Source organism: Oryctolagus cuniculus, chromosome 4 (assembly GCF_051225735.1).
Source record: "Oryctolagus cuniculus isolate XC-2025 breed Fujian yellow rabbit chromosome 4, ASM5122573v1, whole genome shotgun sequence".
In the NCBI taxonomy this organism is placed as follows: Eukaryota; Metazoa; Chordata; class Mammalia; order Lagomorpha; family Leporidae; genus Oryctolagus; species Oryctolagus cuniculus.
In genome coordinates this window covers 79337538-79354281 of record NC_142870.1, presented here as the reverse complement: position 1 = coordinate 79354281, position 16744 = coordinate 79337538, and the positions used below count along the sequence as shown (strand labels likewise).

The window sequence follows — 16744 nt, the reverse complement described above, 5'->3', positions numbered from 1 at the left end:
TGTTGATGGGTGGAGTTCCTGCAGGAGTGATGAAAGGGTTTTGGGAAGATACAGCAGTGATGGTTGCACAATATTTCTTTCTGAGTTTCAGCCATGCCATTGAACGGTTACTTAAAAATGGGTAAAAAATTACTTAAAAATGAGTAAAATGGCACATTTTATGTTGTATATATTTTACTGCAATAAAAAAAATCACAGCCATTTTTTTAAAAAGTCCACCATAACTCAAACGATCTCCTTAACATTTTTAAAGAGAAATCTATCTTCTTTTTTTGGTTATTTTTATTTAAAAGTCAGAGAGACAGACAGAGGCATAGAGAGATCTCTCTTTCTCTGCTGATTCACTTCCCAAATGTCCCATAACATTGGGTTGGGTCAGGCTGAAACCAGGAGCTTGGAACCCAACCCAGGTCTCCCATGCAGATGTCAGGGACCCACGTGATTCAGCTGTCACCTGTTGCCTCCCAGGGTGTGCACCATCAGGAAGCTGGGCTCGGGAGCAGAGCCAGGACTTGAACCCAGGCACTCCGATGCAGGATGTGCACATTCCAACCAGCATTTTTAATTCCTGCACCAAACATCCATCCCTTAAAAGGTTTTGTTGTTGTTGTTGTTAAACCCCAAAAAAGAATGATTCTTTTTTGATTAAGTTATGAACTGAGACAAATCCATTATTTTTATGTTTCAGTCACTTAATTAGCCCATTCAAATTAGAATCAATATATAGTCCACCATCTTTTCTTTAAAAAAAGATTTATTTACTTCTTTGAAAGAGGGACAGAGATGTTCCTTCCATTGGTTAACTCAAATGCCCACAACAGTCAGAGTTAGACCAGGCCAAAGCCAAGAGCCAGGAACTCCAGCCAGGTCTTCCACATGGATGGCAGGAACCCAAATACCCGTGCCATCGTCTGCTGTCTCCCGGTAGCATCAGCAGGAAGCCGGATCAGAAACGTGGAGTGGCTGGGACTCCATTGTGGGATATGGGCATTGCAAAACCTGCGGCTCCCCCACTGCATCCCAGCACCCTCCCTGTCTGCCATCCTAACTGGAGGCTTTACTGCCTCTCCTTCCTGTCAGCGGCTTTGGTAAACCCGAGCTATGCCACTTTCACTGGGATTGAGTTGCCCTCTGCGCTTGTGTGGCTGGTGGTCAGTTGGGGAGGAGGAATATTCGGCTGTTCCCCTGCCTGCAGCCCCCTGCACTGGCCACTTTGAGTCAGCACTTTGGTCGGGTCAGTTCTCTCGCCGCTGCAGGACTATTCATAAACCACACCGCCTCCCCCTGCATGGTTGGATCTCCCTGGTTTGAAACCAATGAGAACTCAGTAAGCTTCTTCCCAACTCCTTCCTGCAGCCCAGTGATCCTTCTCATGTTGTGAGCGGCCCGGGTTTCCCTAGGGGGAGTCTGGTGAGTGGACTCACACCCTCCTGCCCCCAGGCCGAGGAGACACCACCCCCCACTGCGCGCCCTGGGGCGCCTCCGCCTCCCGCTGCAGGTGCAAGGCAGCTGCCATATAGAGTGTGCTTGGAAAAAACTGACCCAGTGCCGCAGGGACATTAACCCCGCCCTTCGCCCTCTGCCGGTGACTAAGCGAAAGTTCTGAGCCCATTGTATCCCCTGTGCGGGAAGTGGCGCGAGGCTGGCTGGACCACAGTCCCCAATGTCAACTGTCCTCCCTTTGGAAAACATTGGCCCTTTACTGGAGGGCGGGAGATTGTCACCTTGCTTCCCCCACGTCTGGGCAGTCACGGCAGATGGCACTCCGATGGGCTCTCACCATTCCCACACTGCTCTGCGGCACAGGCCCTGCTGGTCCACAGCCAGAGTTCCTTTCTAAGCTCCACCAACCTTAATCTTTGCCCCAAACGGCGTGGGCTCACTCGCTTCCCTGGCCGTGTCACCCTCAGGTGAAGGAGGCATAGCTGGGTCGGTCGCCTGCCTGGGTGCCACGGAGCTGTCCTCCCCAGCCCTGTTTGGTCTTTTCCTGGTGCCTTCATCTTGTCCCCAAGTCCAGGTCTCAGAGCACCTGCTGCCTTCGGAGCCTGCTGTCCCCTGGAGGCTTTGTTGTGGGGATTGTGGCAGGAGCAGGTCTCTCCCTCGGTGTCTGTGCTGCCCTGGGGCCCAGAACTGCTCTTCTGGGGGACAAGTCCATGCCCCCCCCCATCCCACGCTGCCCGCAGACTCAGAGTCTGAGATGCGAAGGGGCTGAGCAGCGAGGGGCCTGGCCACCCACCCAGGACTGGAGCCTCCCAGCCGCACAGACAGGCCCTGTGTGTGTGCGTATCTCCTCCTCCTCAGGCTCCTCTTGGTCTGCATCCCACTGTCCCCTGGCCCCAGCTCTCTGAGCTCCCAGGATCCGGGACCTGGCTCCCTCTACGCCATGCAGTCGGAGCCCCGTCTGCTGCCCGCAGCCTGAACTCAGTTGCCTTGCTGGCTGTCCCCTCCACCGTGATTCCTAGGGTCCTGCTCCCCTCCTGGGGACCTTCTGTCCTGGGAAGATGTTGGATTCCCACACTCACTGTCCACCGGCGTGCCCAGGGCACATTTTTTGTCTCAGGGAAGGACATGTTCCATGCGCGTTTTCATCTGGGGATGGATGGAGATCTGTGTTCCAGGAGGCATTTCATAGGTGCCCCCTGTGGCTTTCAAGTCCACAACCCAGGGTCCAGCACCAGCTCTGCCCCTTGGAGCTGCGTTCCCCAAGCCTCTCAGGTGGCTTTGGTTAAACGCACTCTGCAGATGAAGAGCCGGCGGCTCAGCGAGGTTAGGGACCCTCCCCTGGGGCTCAGAGCTAGGAAGTGACTGGAGCTGGCATTTAAATCCACATGGTTCTTGCCTTCAGAGCGCCTGACTGTTCCCTGTCTTTGTCACTCTCATCAGTCGACTCCCGAAAGGCCGTGTGCTGAGAGCCATGGTGTGCAGCTCTCCTGCCTGCCTCGTTCGGCTCCCAGAGTTTTCACATATTCCCTTTTCCAATCCTTTGAAGAAGCAGCTCCTGCTCCTGTTGTTAGCTCCCCGTCAGGCTGTTTCCCTCCACTCGCGGCGATCTGATTTCATCACCTGTTCTTCCCTGCAGTGCCCTGGCCCCACTTCACAGACGGGGAAGCAGGGCCCCAGGAAGGCGGCGACTTGCCTGGAGACACTCAGAGAAGCCAGGATCAGAACTGTCCCTCGCCCCAGTCCTGGCTTATTAATTATGTCCCTACTGGTGTCTCGTGTTGAATTGATTCGACTTAATCGGACTGGGCACGTCCTGGTTCTGAGCTTATTTTTTTAATTGGCTCTTTTTCCAAGCCCTGGCTGAGAGCAGGGTTTGTGCCGACACAGTCATCCCGCTGTGACGCGCTCCCTGGGATGGCGTCGCAGCTGTGGGTCAGCCCGAGGAGAATCTCTGCCCTGCCGAGGAGTGGCAGGACGACTCCTAAGCAAGCTGCAGTTCCCGGGGTCCTGCTGAGGTTTGAAGTCCGCAGCGAGTCTTTCCAGATGCGTTGAGGGAAGTCCGCCTGTGGCAGGCGAACCCATAGACACAGTCATTCGATTCATTAGGTGCCAGAGCTACATCTAACGTGGGTTTTGAAAAAGAAAAGACAATCCGACAGTTCTTCTCTTGGCCTGTAGGTGGTCCCTTTGGGGCTCCTGGTCCCACTTTCACCAGGAGGCCTGTGAACCTCTCTTGTTCCCGAACCATCTTTTTATAAAGCTTTGACATGGACTGGTAACCTTTGCCTCACTCACAGTTACATTGGCAGTTGCAAAATGAGGGATCCACACACAGATCCGGGCGGTGCATGATTGGAACTGAGACATGCACGCAGCAGGGAATGGCCGCATTAAAGCCGCTGAAGATAAGAAGCTTCGGTGGGTCACCCCAGCTGAGAGTGAAATCCTCAAGCCGGTGCCAGAACAGGTTCTCCAGCTGTGGAAGCAGAAATTCCCTTAGTGGGAAACAAAGATTCTCATTCCTCCTGGCAACACAGCTCTTGAAAATGCAGGTAGTAACTAACTGCTCCATCGCACTTAACAGCTGACAAAGTGCTTTCAAGCACATCGCTTCACAGAGTTGTCGTGGCCGCTCTGCAAGATAGATGTTTCCTATTGCATAAGGGAACGGAAGCTCAGAGCAGTTAACAGTGTCTCTGGGGTCACACAACTAGTAAGAGGCTGGCAGGGTTTTTTAAATAAGAGTTTTATTGAGATGTAATTCACAGACCATAAAACTCACCTTTTTATTAAGATTTATTTTTTATTTGTAAGAGTTACTGAGAGAGAGAGATCTTCCATCTGCTGGTTCACTCCCCAGAGGGCCACAATGGCCAGGGCTGGGCAAGGCCCAAGCTGGGGAGCCAGGAGCTTCATCCGGGTCTCCCGTGTGAGTACAGGGGCCCAGGCACTTCGGCCATCTTCCGCTGCTTTTCCCAGGTGCACCAGCAGGGAGCTGGATCAGAAGTGGAGCAGCCGGGACCTGAAGTGGTACCCAAATGGGATGCCGATGTCGCAGGCAGCGGCCTGCCATGCCACAGCACTGGTCCCAAAACTCACCTTTATGAAGGTGAATGAACTTGTACTTTTTAGAATATTCACAATGCTGTGGCTGTTGCCACTCTCTAATTCCTTGCCTTTCTCATCATTCCCCAAAGAAACCCCATACCTGTTAGCAGTGCCCCTTCAATGCCTGCTCACCACAGCCCCCGGCAACCCTAACCTGTGCTGCCTCTGTGACACTGTGTGTTCTGGACGTAGCGCAGGAGTGGAACCGTACAACATGTGACCTGATGACTCTGATTTCTTTCACTTGCCTAACAGTTTGAAGATTCATCCATGTTACCGCAGGTGGCAATGCTTCCTATGCTTCCTTCCTTTTTTTTTTTTCCAGATTGCACACATGTATTTAACAATACAGTTTTACACAGAATGCTAAGAGCACTTTTCTTTGTATTTTACAGAAGGGCTTGAAACATATGGACTATTAATATTCATACCATAGCACATCCAAATCTAAATAGATGCATTACAATTTGTTTAGAATTTAAAGGCTTACTGGCAATAATCTGGAGAGGAAAAAGAGTAAGTTTATTTTATATAACCAACTAAAAAATAAAGTCAAGAAATAGTAAATAGAATTTAATATGGTCTCATGCGCCCTGAAGTGGGTGGTGCCTGATTCAGAGGGGTGATCGCTATGTCCAAATAATCTCCTATTTGGAACTTCTGTGACTGCAGGGTCATGGAATCATCAGTCCCCTTTCTGCCGGACATGGTGCTGCCAATCTCCTTAACTTGATAACCAGGTCTTTTAATATCCGTAAGAACAATTGCAAAACTGAAATGTGTGCCCTTCTTTCTAGCTTCTGGGTAGACTTCTTTAACTAAACTGGTCAATTCTTTCAGGGTTGCATCCATCCACATGGATCCATCATATTTGGTTGATATCTTCATCATTTGATAGTTTCTACTTTGAAGCTATTATGATAATACTGCTGTGAACATAGGTGTACAAATATAAGATTTATTTTATTTATTTTAAAGAGTAACAGAGAGAAACCTTTGATACACTGGTTTACTCCACCAAATAGCCACAATAGCCTGTCTGGGCCAGGCTGAAGCCAGGAACCAAGAACCTCAGCTGGGTCTCCCACATGCGTGGTAGGAGCCCAAAAACTTGGGCCATCTTCTGCTGCCCTCCCAGGCACGTCAGCAGGGAGCCAGTTTTGAAGTGGAACAGCGGGGATTACAGCTACCGCTCTGAGACTGGATGCAGGCCACAGGCAGCGTCCTAATCGGCTGGCCGCCGCACCAGCCCTGGCCGTCTGATGACTCTGTGTGTAATTTCTGGAGGAGCCTTCGTACCATTCTCCACAGTGGCTGCAGCATTTTGCCTTCCCACCAGCAGAGCGGCAGGGTTTCAGTTTCTCCACATTCTCACCAAAACAACCTTTTTCACTTTCTTTTTATTTTGTTTTATTTGCAGAGAGAGACAGACAGGCAGACAGGTAAAATGAAAGAGCTCCTATCTCCTGGTGTACTCACACAAGTACCCAAAAGGGCTGGGACTGGGCCAGCCCCAAACTGGGCATTAGGAGCTCAATCCAGGTCCCCCGTGTGGGTGGCAGGGGCCCAACTACTTGGGCCTCACTGTTGCCTCCCAGGGTCTGCATTAGCAGGAAGCTGGAACTGGGAGCGGAACTGGGACTGAAACCCAGGCGCTCTGCTACGGGATGCAGCATCTTCACCTCCTGACCAAGCTTCCCACCCCCATTCAGTTTCTTGATTGCATTGTTTGAAGCACAGATTATTTTAATTTTGAGGGAGGCTGATTTCTCTTTCCTTCTCTTTTTTCTTTTTTTGCTTGTGCTTTTGATGTCATCTCTAAGAAACCATTGTCTAATCCAGAATCACAAAGATCTACTCATAATTTTTTAAAAAGATTTATCCATTTATTTGAGAGCTAGGGCCAAAGACAGAGGGAGAGACAGAGAGAAAGGTCTTCCATCCTTTGGCCCACTCCCCAAGTGGCTGTAATGACCAGGGCCAGGTCATCCACGAGCTTCCTCTGGGTCTCCTATATGGGCTCTGGGGCCCAAGGGCTTAGGCCATCCTCCACTGCTTTCCCAGGCCACTGCAGAGAGCTGGATTGGAAGAGGAGCAGCCGGGACACTCAGATGGGCTCAGCCCACCAAGCCACAGTGTTAGCCCCTACTTGTATATTCTCTTGTAGCAGCTTCGCATGTCAGCTCTTGCATCTAGGTCTCTAACCCATTTTGAGTTAGTCTTTGTGTGTGGTGTGAGGTAAGGACCCACCTTCATGCTTTGACATTTGCCCCAGCACCCGTTGTTGAAACACCACTCTTTCCCCCATTAGAGTTTTCTCAGCACCCTCGTCAGACTCAACTCACTGTAAACGCAAGGGTTTATTTCTGGACTCTCACTGTATTCACTTTATCTCTGTGTCTAGTAAGCAAGATTTTAGTCCAGGCTTATGCTTCCAAGTCACACGTGTCTTCCCTTCTGCCCAGTAAGAGGGTTCAGGTAGAGCTCCCCTGTGCTATCCCAGAGGGGAGTGTTTGCAGCAGTGCCACAGGTTTGATGGTGCAGAACACAGCTTGGAGGCGATAGAATCCGAGGTCTGTGCCTCCTGGTGGATGGCCTGTGTGGCCGCTCGTCCCCTGACTCTGACGGCTGTCTTGCCCGGTGGTCCCCTGTCTCCCTCTGTCTGGTAGGAAAGGGCCTTGCTGGGAGGGTGGAGGCTTCTGAGGTGGGAGAGAAGTACTGCTTCCCGGCACACCTAGCCAGATTCCAGACTGAAGGGCTTGTGAGTTAGATGGATGCTGTTTCATAGATGCTGGCAGCAGACATGAGACTCTCGGGTCAGAGACAGAAACTTCAATACTCACGCACAGCCGGCAGCATGAGCACCAGCATTTGGTCCTGGTTCCCCTTGTCCCTTAAGTCTCATGGGTCCACATGGGTGCTGTGTGTGTAGTAGGGTTGGGATACAGCTGCAGAACACTGGACCAAGGAGGGCTGGGTGAGCAGCGAACACTGTAGCACACAAGCCAGTCCCAGCCGCTGGCTGTGGCCCCTTGACCCTCTTGCTTGTCCATGAGACCACCTTCAGAAACCCTCTCTCTCGGGCGATGGAGAGGCTTTGTGGTCTGGCACACTCCACTAACAATGTTCAGGGATGGTCAGGGCCCGTGACCAGGGTAGAAGCAATGACCGTGAAAGTCATGGGTGCCCCTGGAACCTTACAACAGTGGCTGGGGAGCTTCAGAGAGGGAATGTAGCTTGCTCAGGGCCACACCAAAAGGCCGAGCCTGGAACCCAGGCTTTCTAACTACTGGTCTCGTGCTTTTCCCACTTCCCTCTCTGCCCCTGGGGGTTCTGTGGGGGACACCTGAAACGCATGCAGCAGATGGCCTCACCGAGAAGAGTGGGGACCACAGAAGTGGGACAGCCTTTCACTCCGCTTTGCCTCTCTGCCTGTCAGTGTCATGGCAGATGAGGAGGACGGGGTGTCCATGGCCAGCTTGTCAGATTTGGTGGCAGAAGTGGGACTGGGGAGGTTGCAGCAGGTGCGCAGTGGGATGGACATACGGTTTGTCGCATTGAAGGGCCCGTGGAAGGGCTGGGTGCGCGATCTGTGGAGCTTCGTGTGGAAGGGAGCGCTCACCTCCTGCACCCGTGCAGCCCTCCCCCAGCCCCAGCCGTGTTGCTCTGCCCTTCTCCCTGCCCGCAGCCCCCAGGTCCCCTCCCAGTCCTCACACCCGCAGCTCCCACCCCTCCAAGAAGCCCCTTCGCAGCCCCCTTCCTGACTCCTTAGCCTCCACGCACCGCCCTCTCCACTGTGGCTCAAGGCCAGCGTTCACACAGCAGCGGGAAAATCTGCTTTCTCAGCTGCTTCCCTGCATCCTGCTTTCCCCTGCCCCTCTCACCTGTGGGCTCCCCAGGCCCCCACTCCTGGCCGGCTGCAGAGTCTGTGCTGCTGTTGGTCTGGGTGCACGGGGCAGGCTGGGAGCGGCTCAGAGAGGCCAGGGTAGGGGTTGCGGCAGGCAGGTGGGGGGGTGGGGGCTGTGCTGGAGACGGAGGTGGGCCCCCTGAGCTCCTCCTCACTGGGTGCTGTTATGTTTCTCCCCTCCCCTCTGCATCCCCAGCTCTTCCCGCGCCCGCTGCAGAGCCTGTCCAGGAAGATCGTGCGCTCCAAGATGAACAGCACCCTGGTCGGAGTGTTCACCATCACCCTGGTGTTCCTGTCGGCTTTCGTCAACATGGTGGGCGGCCCCATGGCCCCCCAGCGCCTCTCCAGCCCCGGGCGGGGGCGGCGGGCTCAAACCAGTGCCCGATGGGGTGGGCAGGGAGGGTTTCCCTGGGTGTTCCTGTGCGTTTCTCACCGTGGCTCTGGGGTCAGCTTTGACTGGAACCAGCCTCAGTTCCTCACTGCCGAGGCTGGAGGCAGGCCGAAGGGCGCGGCTCTAGAGGGTGCACTGCCCAGGGCCGCCTCGGCTGGGTGCCGCGTCCTCAGCATGTTTCTTTCCGGTTCCTCTTTTGCCGCTGGTCAGTGTCCGGCCGCACCTGAGACACAGGGTGCACAGGCGTCTACTGTGCCGGCCCCCCAGGGGCTGACCCCCTCCTTGCTGCCCTCCTCCCTGTTTCCAGTTCATGTGCAACTCCAAGGATCTGCTGGACTGCCTGGCGGCGGAGCACAACATCAGCGTGATCCATGTCAACGCGTGCCACGTGGTGGAGTCGGCCTTCAACTACAGCCTGGGCAACGAGCAGGGCTTCTGTGGCAACTCCAGGCCCAACTGCAACTTCCCCGAGGTACCACCAGGGGGCGCGCCGGCTTGCTGCTGCTCTGAGACCCCCTTGCCTCTTCCCCTCTGGCCTCTCCCGGCACTGCCAGAAGCTCGGTGAGCCAAAGCAGCCTCCCCAGTGTAGCAGTGATCCTGACAATAGTGCAGCTGTCAGTTACAGATCATGCCTGCCGTGTGCAGGCTCCATGCTACGTGCTGTGTGCGCGTGTGCCCACGGAGTCCTCACAGCAGCCCCGGAACAAAGGGATGCAGAACCTGATGCACAGAAAGGCTAAGTAAGTTGCCCGGGGTCACACAGCTGGTAAGTGGTAGAACCAATGCTCTCACTCTAGTTGTCAGAATCCAAACCCAAGGAGAAAACTGTGTGGACCCTCAGCGTCTGCAGCAGACCCAACCCCACTTCAGGAAGACCACCCAAGCGCCCCAGCGGTTAGGGTCTGAGAACAAAGGGAGCCCACCCTCAAGACAGTGCTGTGATGAACTTCACCTGCTCCAAGTGCACTGTTCCGTAGTTTTTAGTGCATCTGGATTTCTACAGCCATCAGCATGATCTAATTTTAGAACATTTCCATGACCCCAAAAGAAATTTTGCTGCTACAGGCATTTGGGATGAAAAACTAACATGGAGAATCCTTATTCTGAGAATGGCTGGTATTACGCATCTGCATGTGATACATGGGGGGCGTCATTAGCATTGCTGGGCGGGAGAGGGCACAGTTTGCTGGGAAGCATCAGGGCCAGGCTCCCAGTGTTGCGTGTGCTCGGGTAGTGGGCTACTCCCACACCGCCAGCTCCCTGCTCGTGTGAGATCTGTAGAATGGCAGCATTCTCTGCCGCTTTCTGGGGAGATTTGTGTGTCTGTCCAGGCCCAGAGGGCCGTGACTCACAGCAAGGTCACAACTGCAGCCGGGGGTCACCGGGGGCTGGCACCACCTGGCTGCTTCCCTCTGGTCTACAGCTGAGGCAGAAAGCCCGGGGGAGGGGGCTCTGCCGGTGCTCCCCTGGACCGTGTTCCTCTCCCATGTCCCTGGGCCGGCTCACAGGCACCAGCCTCTGCTCCCTGTCTCCTGTGGCTGAGAGTCCATGGACAGGACATGGCTGCTGCTTCCCACAGGCCTTTGCTGCCATGCACAGGCTGCTTCCAGTTTCATGCACGTCCCTCAGTGGCAGCTCCCTCGCCAGGGGAAGTAGAGGCATAGAGAGAAGAGGGTGCTTCTGGCTTCTCCTTTGGGGGTGGAGGGTGATGCTGGCCTGCAGCTCTGGGCACGGCCCAGCTGGGTCCCAGGCTGTGCTGCTGTTGCAAGCCCTGTTGGTGCAGAACTGGGGCTGCCCTACCCCTGTGCTGCCCCTTATTCAGCCACAGACTCCCTCCTGGGTGTCGGGGCCCCTGCTCGGAGAGGCCCTCCACGCTGATCTTGAGGGTCGCTTCCCCAGTCCCAAGGACAGGTAGCTGGGCTCTGGGCTGAATCACCCGGGAATGCCCTCCTAACCTCTCTCTGCCCCAATTCAAGAAGGGAGGCAGGTCCCTTCTCCCCGGTCTGTAGTCTCTCGCTTGGTTTCTAAAGGGCTGGGGAGGCAGAGCACCCAGTGCAGGAGCTGCACCCATTGCCAGCCACTGCCATGTGGCTCCCAGCCCAAGGCAGGAACAGTGAACAGCGAGTAAGAATCTGGAAGCCCCCCTGAGAAACGGTGGTGCTAAGTATGATGGGAAGAACCAAGTAACAGAAGCCGGTGTGTCCAGGATGCCCACCGGGGCATTGCAGGGCAGCAAGCGGCCTCCAGGATCAGCTGGTTTGGCTCAATTGCCAAAGTAGGAGGCTGAGCTCAGAGGCACTGCAACTTGGGGGCCCATGTGTTTGGGGTTGCAGGGTTGTGCAGGTTTTCAAAGGTGGCTTCACACCCCAAGAGGGGTTGGGACCACAGTAAAGTTTCCACAGCCACACGTGGGGATGGTCGCAGGAGGCGGGATGAAGATGACAGCATCCCATCCGTTAGCTTGGGTGGTTCAGCCGTGGCCCCCCTGGGAGTGGTGAGAGCCTGGCAGCCCTGAAAGGTTTTAGGGCTTTGGGTTCCAGAGGTACACCCCACAGGTACTGAGGGGGCCGTGCCCTGCCCCAAGTGGCTTCATCTCACGTGGTCTTTGCCAGGAGCCCACGCGACACTAAGTTTGCAGACAGGGAAACTGAGGCTGGGAGAGGGTTGAGTAAATGGCCCGAGACACACAGCCAGACCTCGGTGGGTCAGACGTGAGGCCCGGGTTGGGCTGTACCGCCTGCGCTGGCCAGGTCCACCTGGAGCCACGTGTGCTGGTTCCCAGTCCAGCTCTCGGCTTCATGGCACAGTACTGGCAGGTTTGCATCAGCAGGAGCATCCCCACACCAGCTTCGCCTGGCCTGCTCGGGCTGCAGGGGCGCTGGGGCCGGGCCGCCCGGCTGACGGCCACCCGCTGTCTGTCTCCGCAGTACTTCACCTACAGCGTGCTGCTCAGCCTGCTGGCCTGCTCCGTGTTCCTGCAGATCAGCTGCATCGGGAAGCTGGTGCTCATGCTGGCCATCGAGCTCACCTACGTGCTCATCGTCGAGGTGCCCCGGGTCACGCTCTTTGACAATGCCGACCTGCTGGTCACCGCCAACGCCATGTACGTCGCCCCTGCCGCAGCCACACTGACACACACACACACACACACACACACACACACAGTGGGTCTGGGGCTCCCAAGGCAGGGTGGGGGACAGGAAGAGGCGGAAGCTTGGGATCTGGGCACTGCAGGCAGGCTGCAGGGAGCATGCCTGGCTGCTCCCAGCCCGGCCCCCTGGGCACAGCACAGAGGGGGCCTGTGTCTCACCCTCCTGCCCCCGCCCTTGGTGGTGGGTGGCCTCGGGGCAAACAAGCTCCCTGCCTTTCCGCCTCTAGTTTGCCCCTCACTGCAGACCCCAGGCCTCAGTGAGCCGTTCCTTGCTGGTCCCGGGCAGCCTGAGAGAGAGGCTGTTTTCCCCTAACTGCAGCTGCCTGCAGCGTCTCAGGGTCCAGCAAGCTGCACGCAGGGCAGGGTCCATGGGGAGGGACACCTTTGCTGTTGACGGACCCGCGGACCCGCGTCCGGCCTGCAGCCCGGCTGCACCTGCAGATGCGCCCTCCCGTCCCATAGAAGCGGCCAGCACAGCAAGCAGGCCCAGCTGGCAAGGGCGGGTGGTTTCTGCACTGCTCCAAGGCCCCTGGCCTGGTCATCTTGCAACAGAAGGAGGAGAGCTGGGGTTGTGGGTCAAGTCAAGTCTGAATCTCTGCCTCAGACACATTTGGAAGTAATGCCCGTTGCTGTGAAGTCTACACAGAGTGACGATACAGGAGTGAGTGCCTGAGCGGTTGTCACCATCTGGGGCGTGACTGCACCACATCCGTATTGGAGCGCCTGGGGCTGAGTCCCGGCCGCTCCCCTGCCTGTCCAGCTTCCTGCTCGTTGCATCCTGGGAGGCACTGATCTTGGCTCAGGTCTCAGCCACCTACATGGGAGACCCAGACTGAGTTCTGTGCTCTTGGATTTGGCCAAGCCAGAGCTGGCTGTTGTGGGCATTTGGGGAGTGAACCAGCAGATGAAAAGACCTCTCTCTCTCTCTCTCCCCTCTCTGTCTCCCCGCCCCCCACCATGTGTTTCTGTCTCCCTGTCTAGAAAAGAAAATGAAGATAAATACATTTTAAAAGAATTTTACAAAATAATAAAATGCTGCATATGTACTACCCTTCCCATCACCACGCCCCTCACACACAAATGGACCAGGAAGTGCAAAATGCTGTACGTGACAGAATGCGCATCCAGCCATCTTTGCATCTATCCATCTGTTCACCTATGCATTCGCTCAAAAATAGTTTCTGAGGACCTACTGTGTGCCAGGCAGCGAGGCACACCTGTGAGTAGAGCAGAGGATGCCCATGAGAAATGTGGCTTTCCTGTGAAGGAGAAGATGGAGGTGCAAGGAGGCATCCGAGACAGGTCCAAGAGCTTCTCTTGGTGGTGAATGGGGCTAGGGACACCGGACAGGAAGACACCGCGCCCCTGGGAATGGTGCAGATGAGGAGAAGGTCTGAGACCGTTGTTTTTATTTACGTATTCCCATTGTATTTGAAAGGCAGAGAGACAGAGAGAGAGTGAGCTTGGGAGAGAGGGGAAAAGAAAAATCCTCCATCTACTGATTCAATGCCTAAATGCCCACAATAGCCCGGGCTGTGTCAGGCTGAAGCCAGAAGCCCAGAACTCAACCTGGGTCTGTCCCGTGGGTGGCAGGGATCCAAGTGCTCGGGCTGCCTCCCAGGACGCGCGTTCGTGGGAAGCTGGATCAGAGGTGGTGGAGCAAGGGTGGATGCAGGTGCTCCCCGGTGTCCCAGGGAGAGAGCCTCACTGCACACTCTGGGGATCAGGGCTGGAGCAGGGAACTCCACCCTTCTATGTCTGCTCCTCCCGGTCCACCGCAGGAGTTGGCAGCAGAGAATGGAGGTCCTTGCTGGGCCGGGGGAGGCTCTGCCCTGGCTGTAGGGCAGCCCTGTGTGGTAGATACATAATGCAAGCTATGTATGTCATCTAAAATGTTCTAGTAGCTGTATTAAAAAGGCAAAAAAGTGCAATTAACTGAGTAACATTTTTGCCTCACCAGCACATCCAAAGCATGATCTCTTTAATATGCGACCACTGTAAAATCATTACTAACGAATCACGTCCCCTTTTTCATACTGATCATTCAAAACACGAGGCACAGTTTGCACTCTTGCATAGTCTTAGCCCCCCTCCCCTCCCCACCAGCCACGTTTTAAGGCCACTCTGGACAGCCCAGTGCAGTGCTTCTCCTCTCTGCCCCAGGCTGTCAGCAAAGGGCAGAGGGGAGGGCGGAAAGAGCAGGCTCCCACCCAGGTAGACGTGCTGGGAGGGCGGGAGGGAGGGGTGCTGAGATGCTGGCTGAGCCTTGCTGTCTGCAGGGGGCCTTGGGGTGTGTGGGGGGAAGGGGGAGAGCGGACGGGGCAGTAGTAGTGAGGGCGGTGTGCAGACAGCTGCCCTGAGCCATCCTCCCAACTTCCCTTCACAGAGACATCAGCAGCAACGGGACCTCCCAGTGGTGAGTGGACGCTCCTCCAGACAGGGAAGGCAGCTGGCGCCCAGGCAGGGGTGCGGGAGGCGCAGGAGGGGGCCAAGAGGCTGCCCCACCCCCGCCCCGCCCCGCCCCTGCTTCCTGTCCCCACGCCCTCTAGGTGCTGTGGAGCTCAGTGGCTGGCTCTGCCAGGGCCTCATTTTAAAGCACCTGGCCCAGGCTTCCCCAGGAGCAGGAAGTGGTGCCATTTCCCCTCCAGATGTGAGGAACAGAAGCGGGCGTGCTGGGCCCGCATCCGGGGCTGCCCGGCACTGGGGTTCTTCATTGGAGCAGGCCTTGGAATGGCTGCTTTTACTGGGAGAATTTATCTGTAACTCAACAAAAATGCAATTAGACAACGTGTGCTCCCAATTTGGGAGGTCTGGCCCTGCCCCTCGGGTTTTGTGCAGTCTTGAAGTGTGGGTCCTGCTGCCCCCGCCGCAGAGGAGAGCGCGAAAGAGCAGGGAGGTTGGGTCTTGCCCATGTACCCACAAACAGGGTCAATGTGGCTCCTTTGGCTCCCCTGTTCCCCAGCCGCCACTGCTCGGGTCCTGTCCATGGAGAAAGACCTGGGAGACACCCACTGCCTTCCCCAGGGACTGAGTGCACCTGCTGATGTGACTGGAGAGGGATGGGGGGGACCCCAGGAGAGGGCCAGTGGCTGCCTGAGCTGCAGGTGCAGGCACAGTGTGAGCAGGAGTGGGGGGAGGAGGGGGAGTGTAGCAGAGGAAGCAAAAACCCCGGGTTGGGGAGGGGTTCTCAGCGCCTGCCCAGCTGCCGGGGTGGTCTCAGGCTGTCTCCTTCACCCTTGCAGCCCGGAGCACGCGACCAAGGTGGCGCTGAAGGTGGTGACGCCCATCATAATCTCCGTCTTTGTGCTGGCCCTGTACCTGCACGCCCAGCAGGTGGAGTCCACCGCCCGCCTGGACTTCCTCTGGAAACTGCAGGTGGGTGGCCCTGGGGCCGGAGCTGGTTGCAGTAGGAGGCGCCCAGGGTGTGAGCATTGCAATGAGGGTGCTCATCGACCAGGCTGGGCTGGGGTCACCAAGAGCCTCACCCCAGCTGCCCAGTGGCCCATGTCCCGTCCCAGCAGGGCTGCTCTCTGCTCCCGGGGGCCAAGAGGCAAACACTAGAGTTTATTCCAAAGCCATACTGGACAGTGCTGGAACTGGGAACCCTGAAGCCAAGAAATAGCTGCCTGGTCACTTCCTGAGCTGTGTGTGCACAGGCAGGGACACCCAGCCCAGGAAGCAGGGGTCGGGGATGGCAGGGACCTGGCCTGCATTGGGGGGTGGCCCCAAAGGCTTCTGGGAGGGCTTGATGTGGCCGAGTCTGGCTTGGAGGTGCACCTGGAGGAAGAAGTTGAAGGAGCGTCCAAGGTCATGGACAGGAAGACCAACCCTGGGCAGTGACAGAGGCCATGGGATCTTCAGGAGGCCACAGCTCTGGTCTGGGCCGGGAGCACAGGTGGAGGTGGAATCCAGCCTGTGCTGTCCCGAGGCTGTGTGCCCTGTGCATCGTGTGCACATGGAGGAAGGGGTGCCCATGGGCCGGGCAGACGGTGCTCATGTGCCAGCCTAGGCTAGGCTCCTTGTTACCTGCGCAGCCACAGCCCAGCCTCTGCCTCCCTCATCCCCCCCACTGCCCAGAGATGGCCACTGTTGTGCAGCTCGCCTGTGTTACACGGGCCTAGAGGAGAGCAAGCCTGCGGCCTGGCCTGTCACCCACACCCTGTCTCGGCAGCACCTCAGAGTGCCTTCCCACAGGGCTCAGAGCCTCAACTCTCAGGCTGCTGAAGGGAACCAGGAGGAGGTGCCTGCCTGCCCCATGAACAGGAAGCAGCCCCAAACCTCCAGTCCCCAAGACGCACTGCCCTCCCAGCCTGCGGCCCCCCGGGGCGCTAGTGCCCCCCCCACACACACTGGGCATTGTCTGACGCGGTGCCCCATCATCCCAGGATGCGCCAGTGTCTCCCTGACAGCACCCAGTGGGAAGTTGGCAGCGTGGTCCGGTCCTGCCCGCTGCCCCTGGGCTGTGGTCCAGGGTCCTCTGCAGCAGGTCCCTTTGCATGTGCTCATCCGTCTCTCCTCAGCTCTCGGTCCTTGTCAGTCTTCTTTATTTTCTTTTAAAATTTTATTTATTTATTTATTTGAAAGGCAGAGTTACAGAAAGGAAGAGGCAGAGAGAGAGAGAGAAAGATCCTCTATCCGCTGGTTCACTCCCCAGATGGCTGCAATGGCAGGAGCTGTGCCAATCCAAAGCCAAGAGGCTCCTGACTTGGGACATTTTCTACTGCTTTCCCAGGCCATAGCAGAG

General features: G+C 56.4%; 1 protein-coding gene across 1 annotated transcript in view; it reads left to right on the top strand.

The window, feature by feature from the left end:
- ADCY5 (adenylate cyclase 5) overlaps positions 1-16744 on the top strand; it is a 162921-nt gene that overhangs the window by 135599 nt on the left and 10578 nt on the right. The window contains 5 exon segments of the mRNA NM_001082628.1: positions 8655-8771; positions 9157-9321; positions 11777-11952; positions 14387-14416; positions 15243-15375. Of these exon segments, the coding sequence (NP_001076097.1) occupies positions 8655-8771; positions 9157-9321; positions 11777-11952; positions 14387-14416; positions 15243-15375 (621 nt within the window).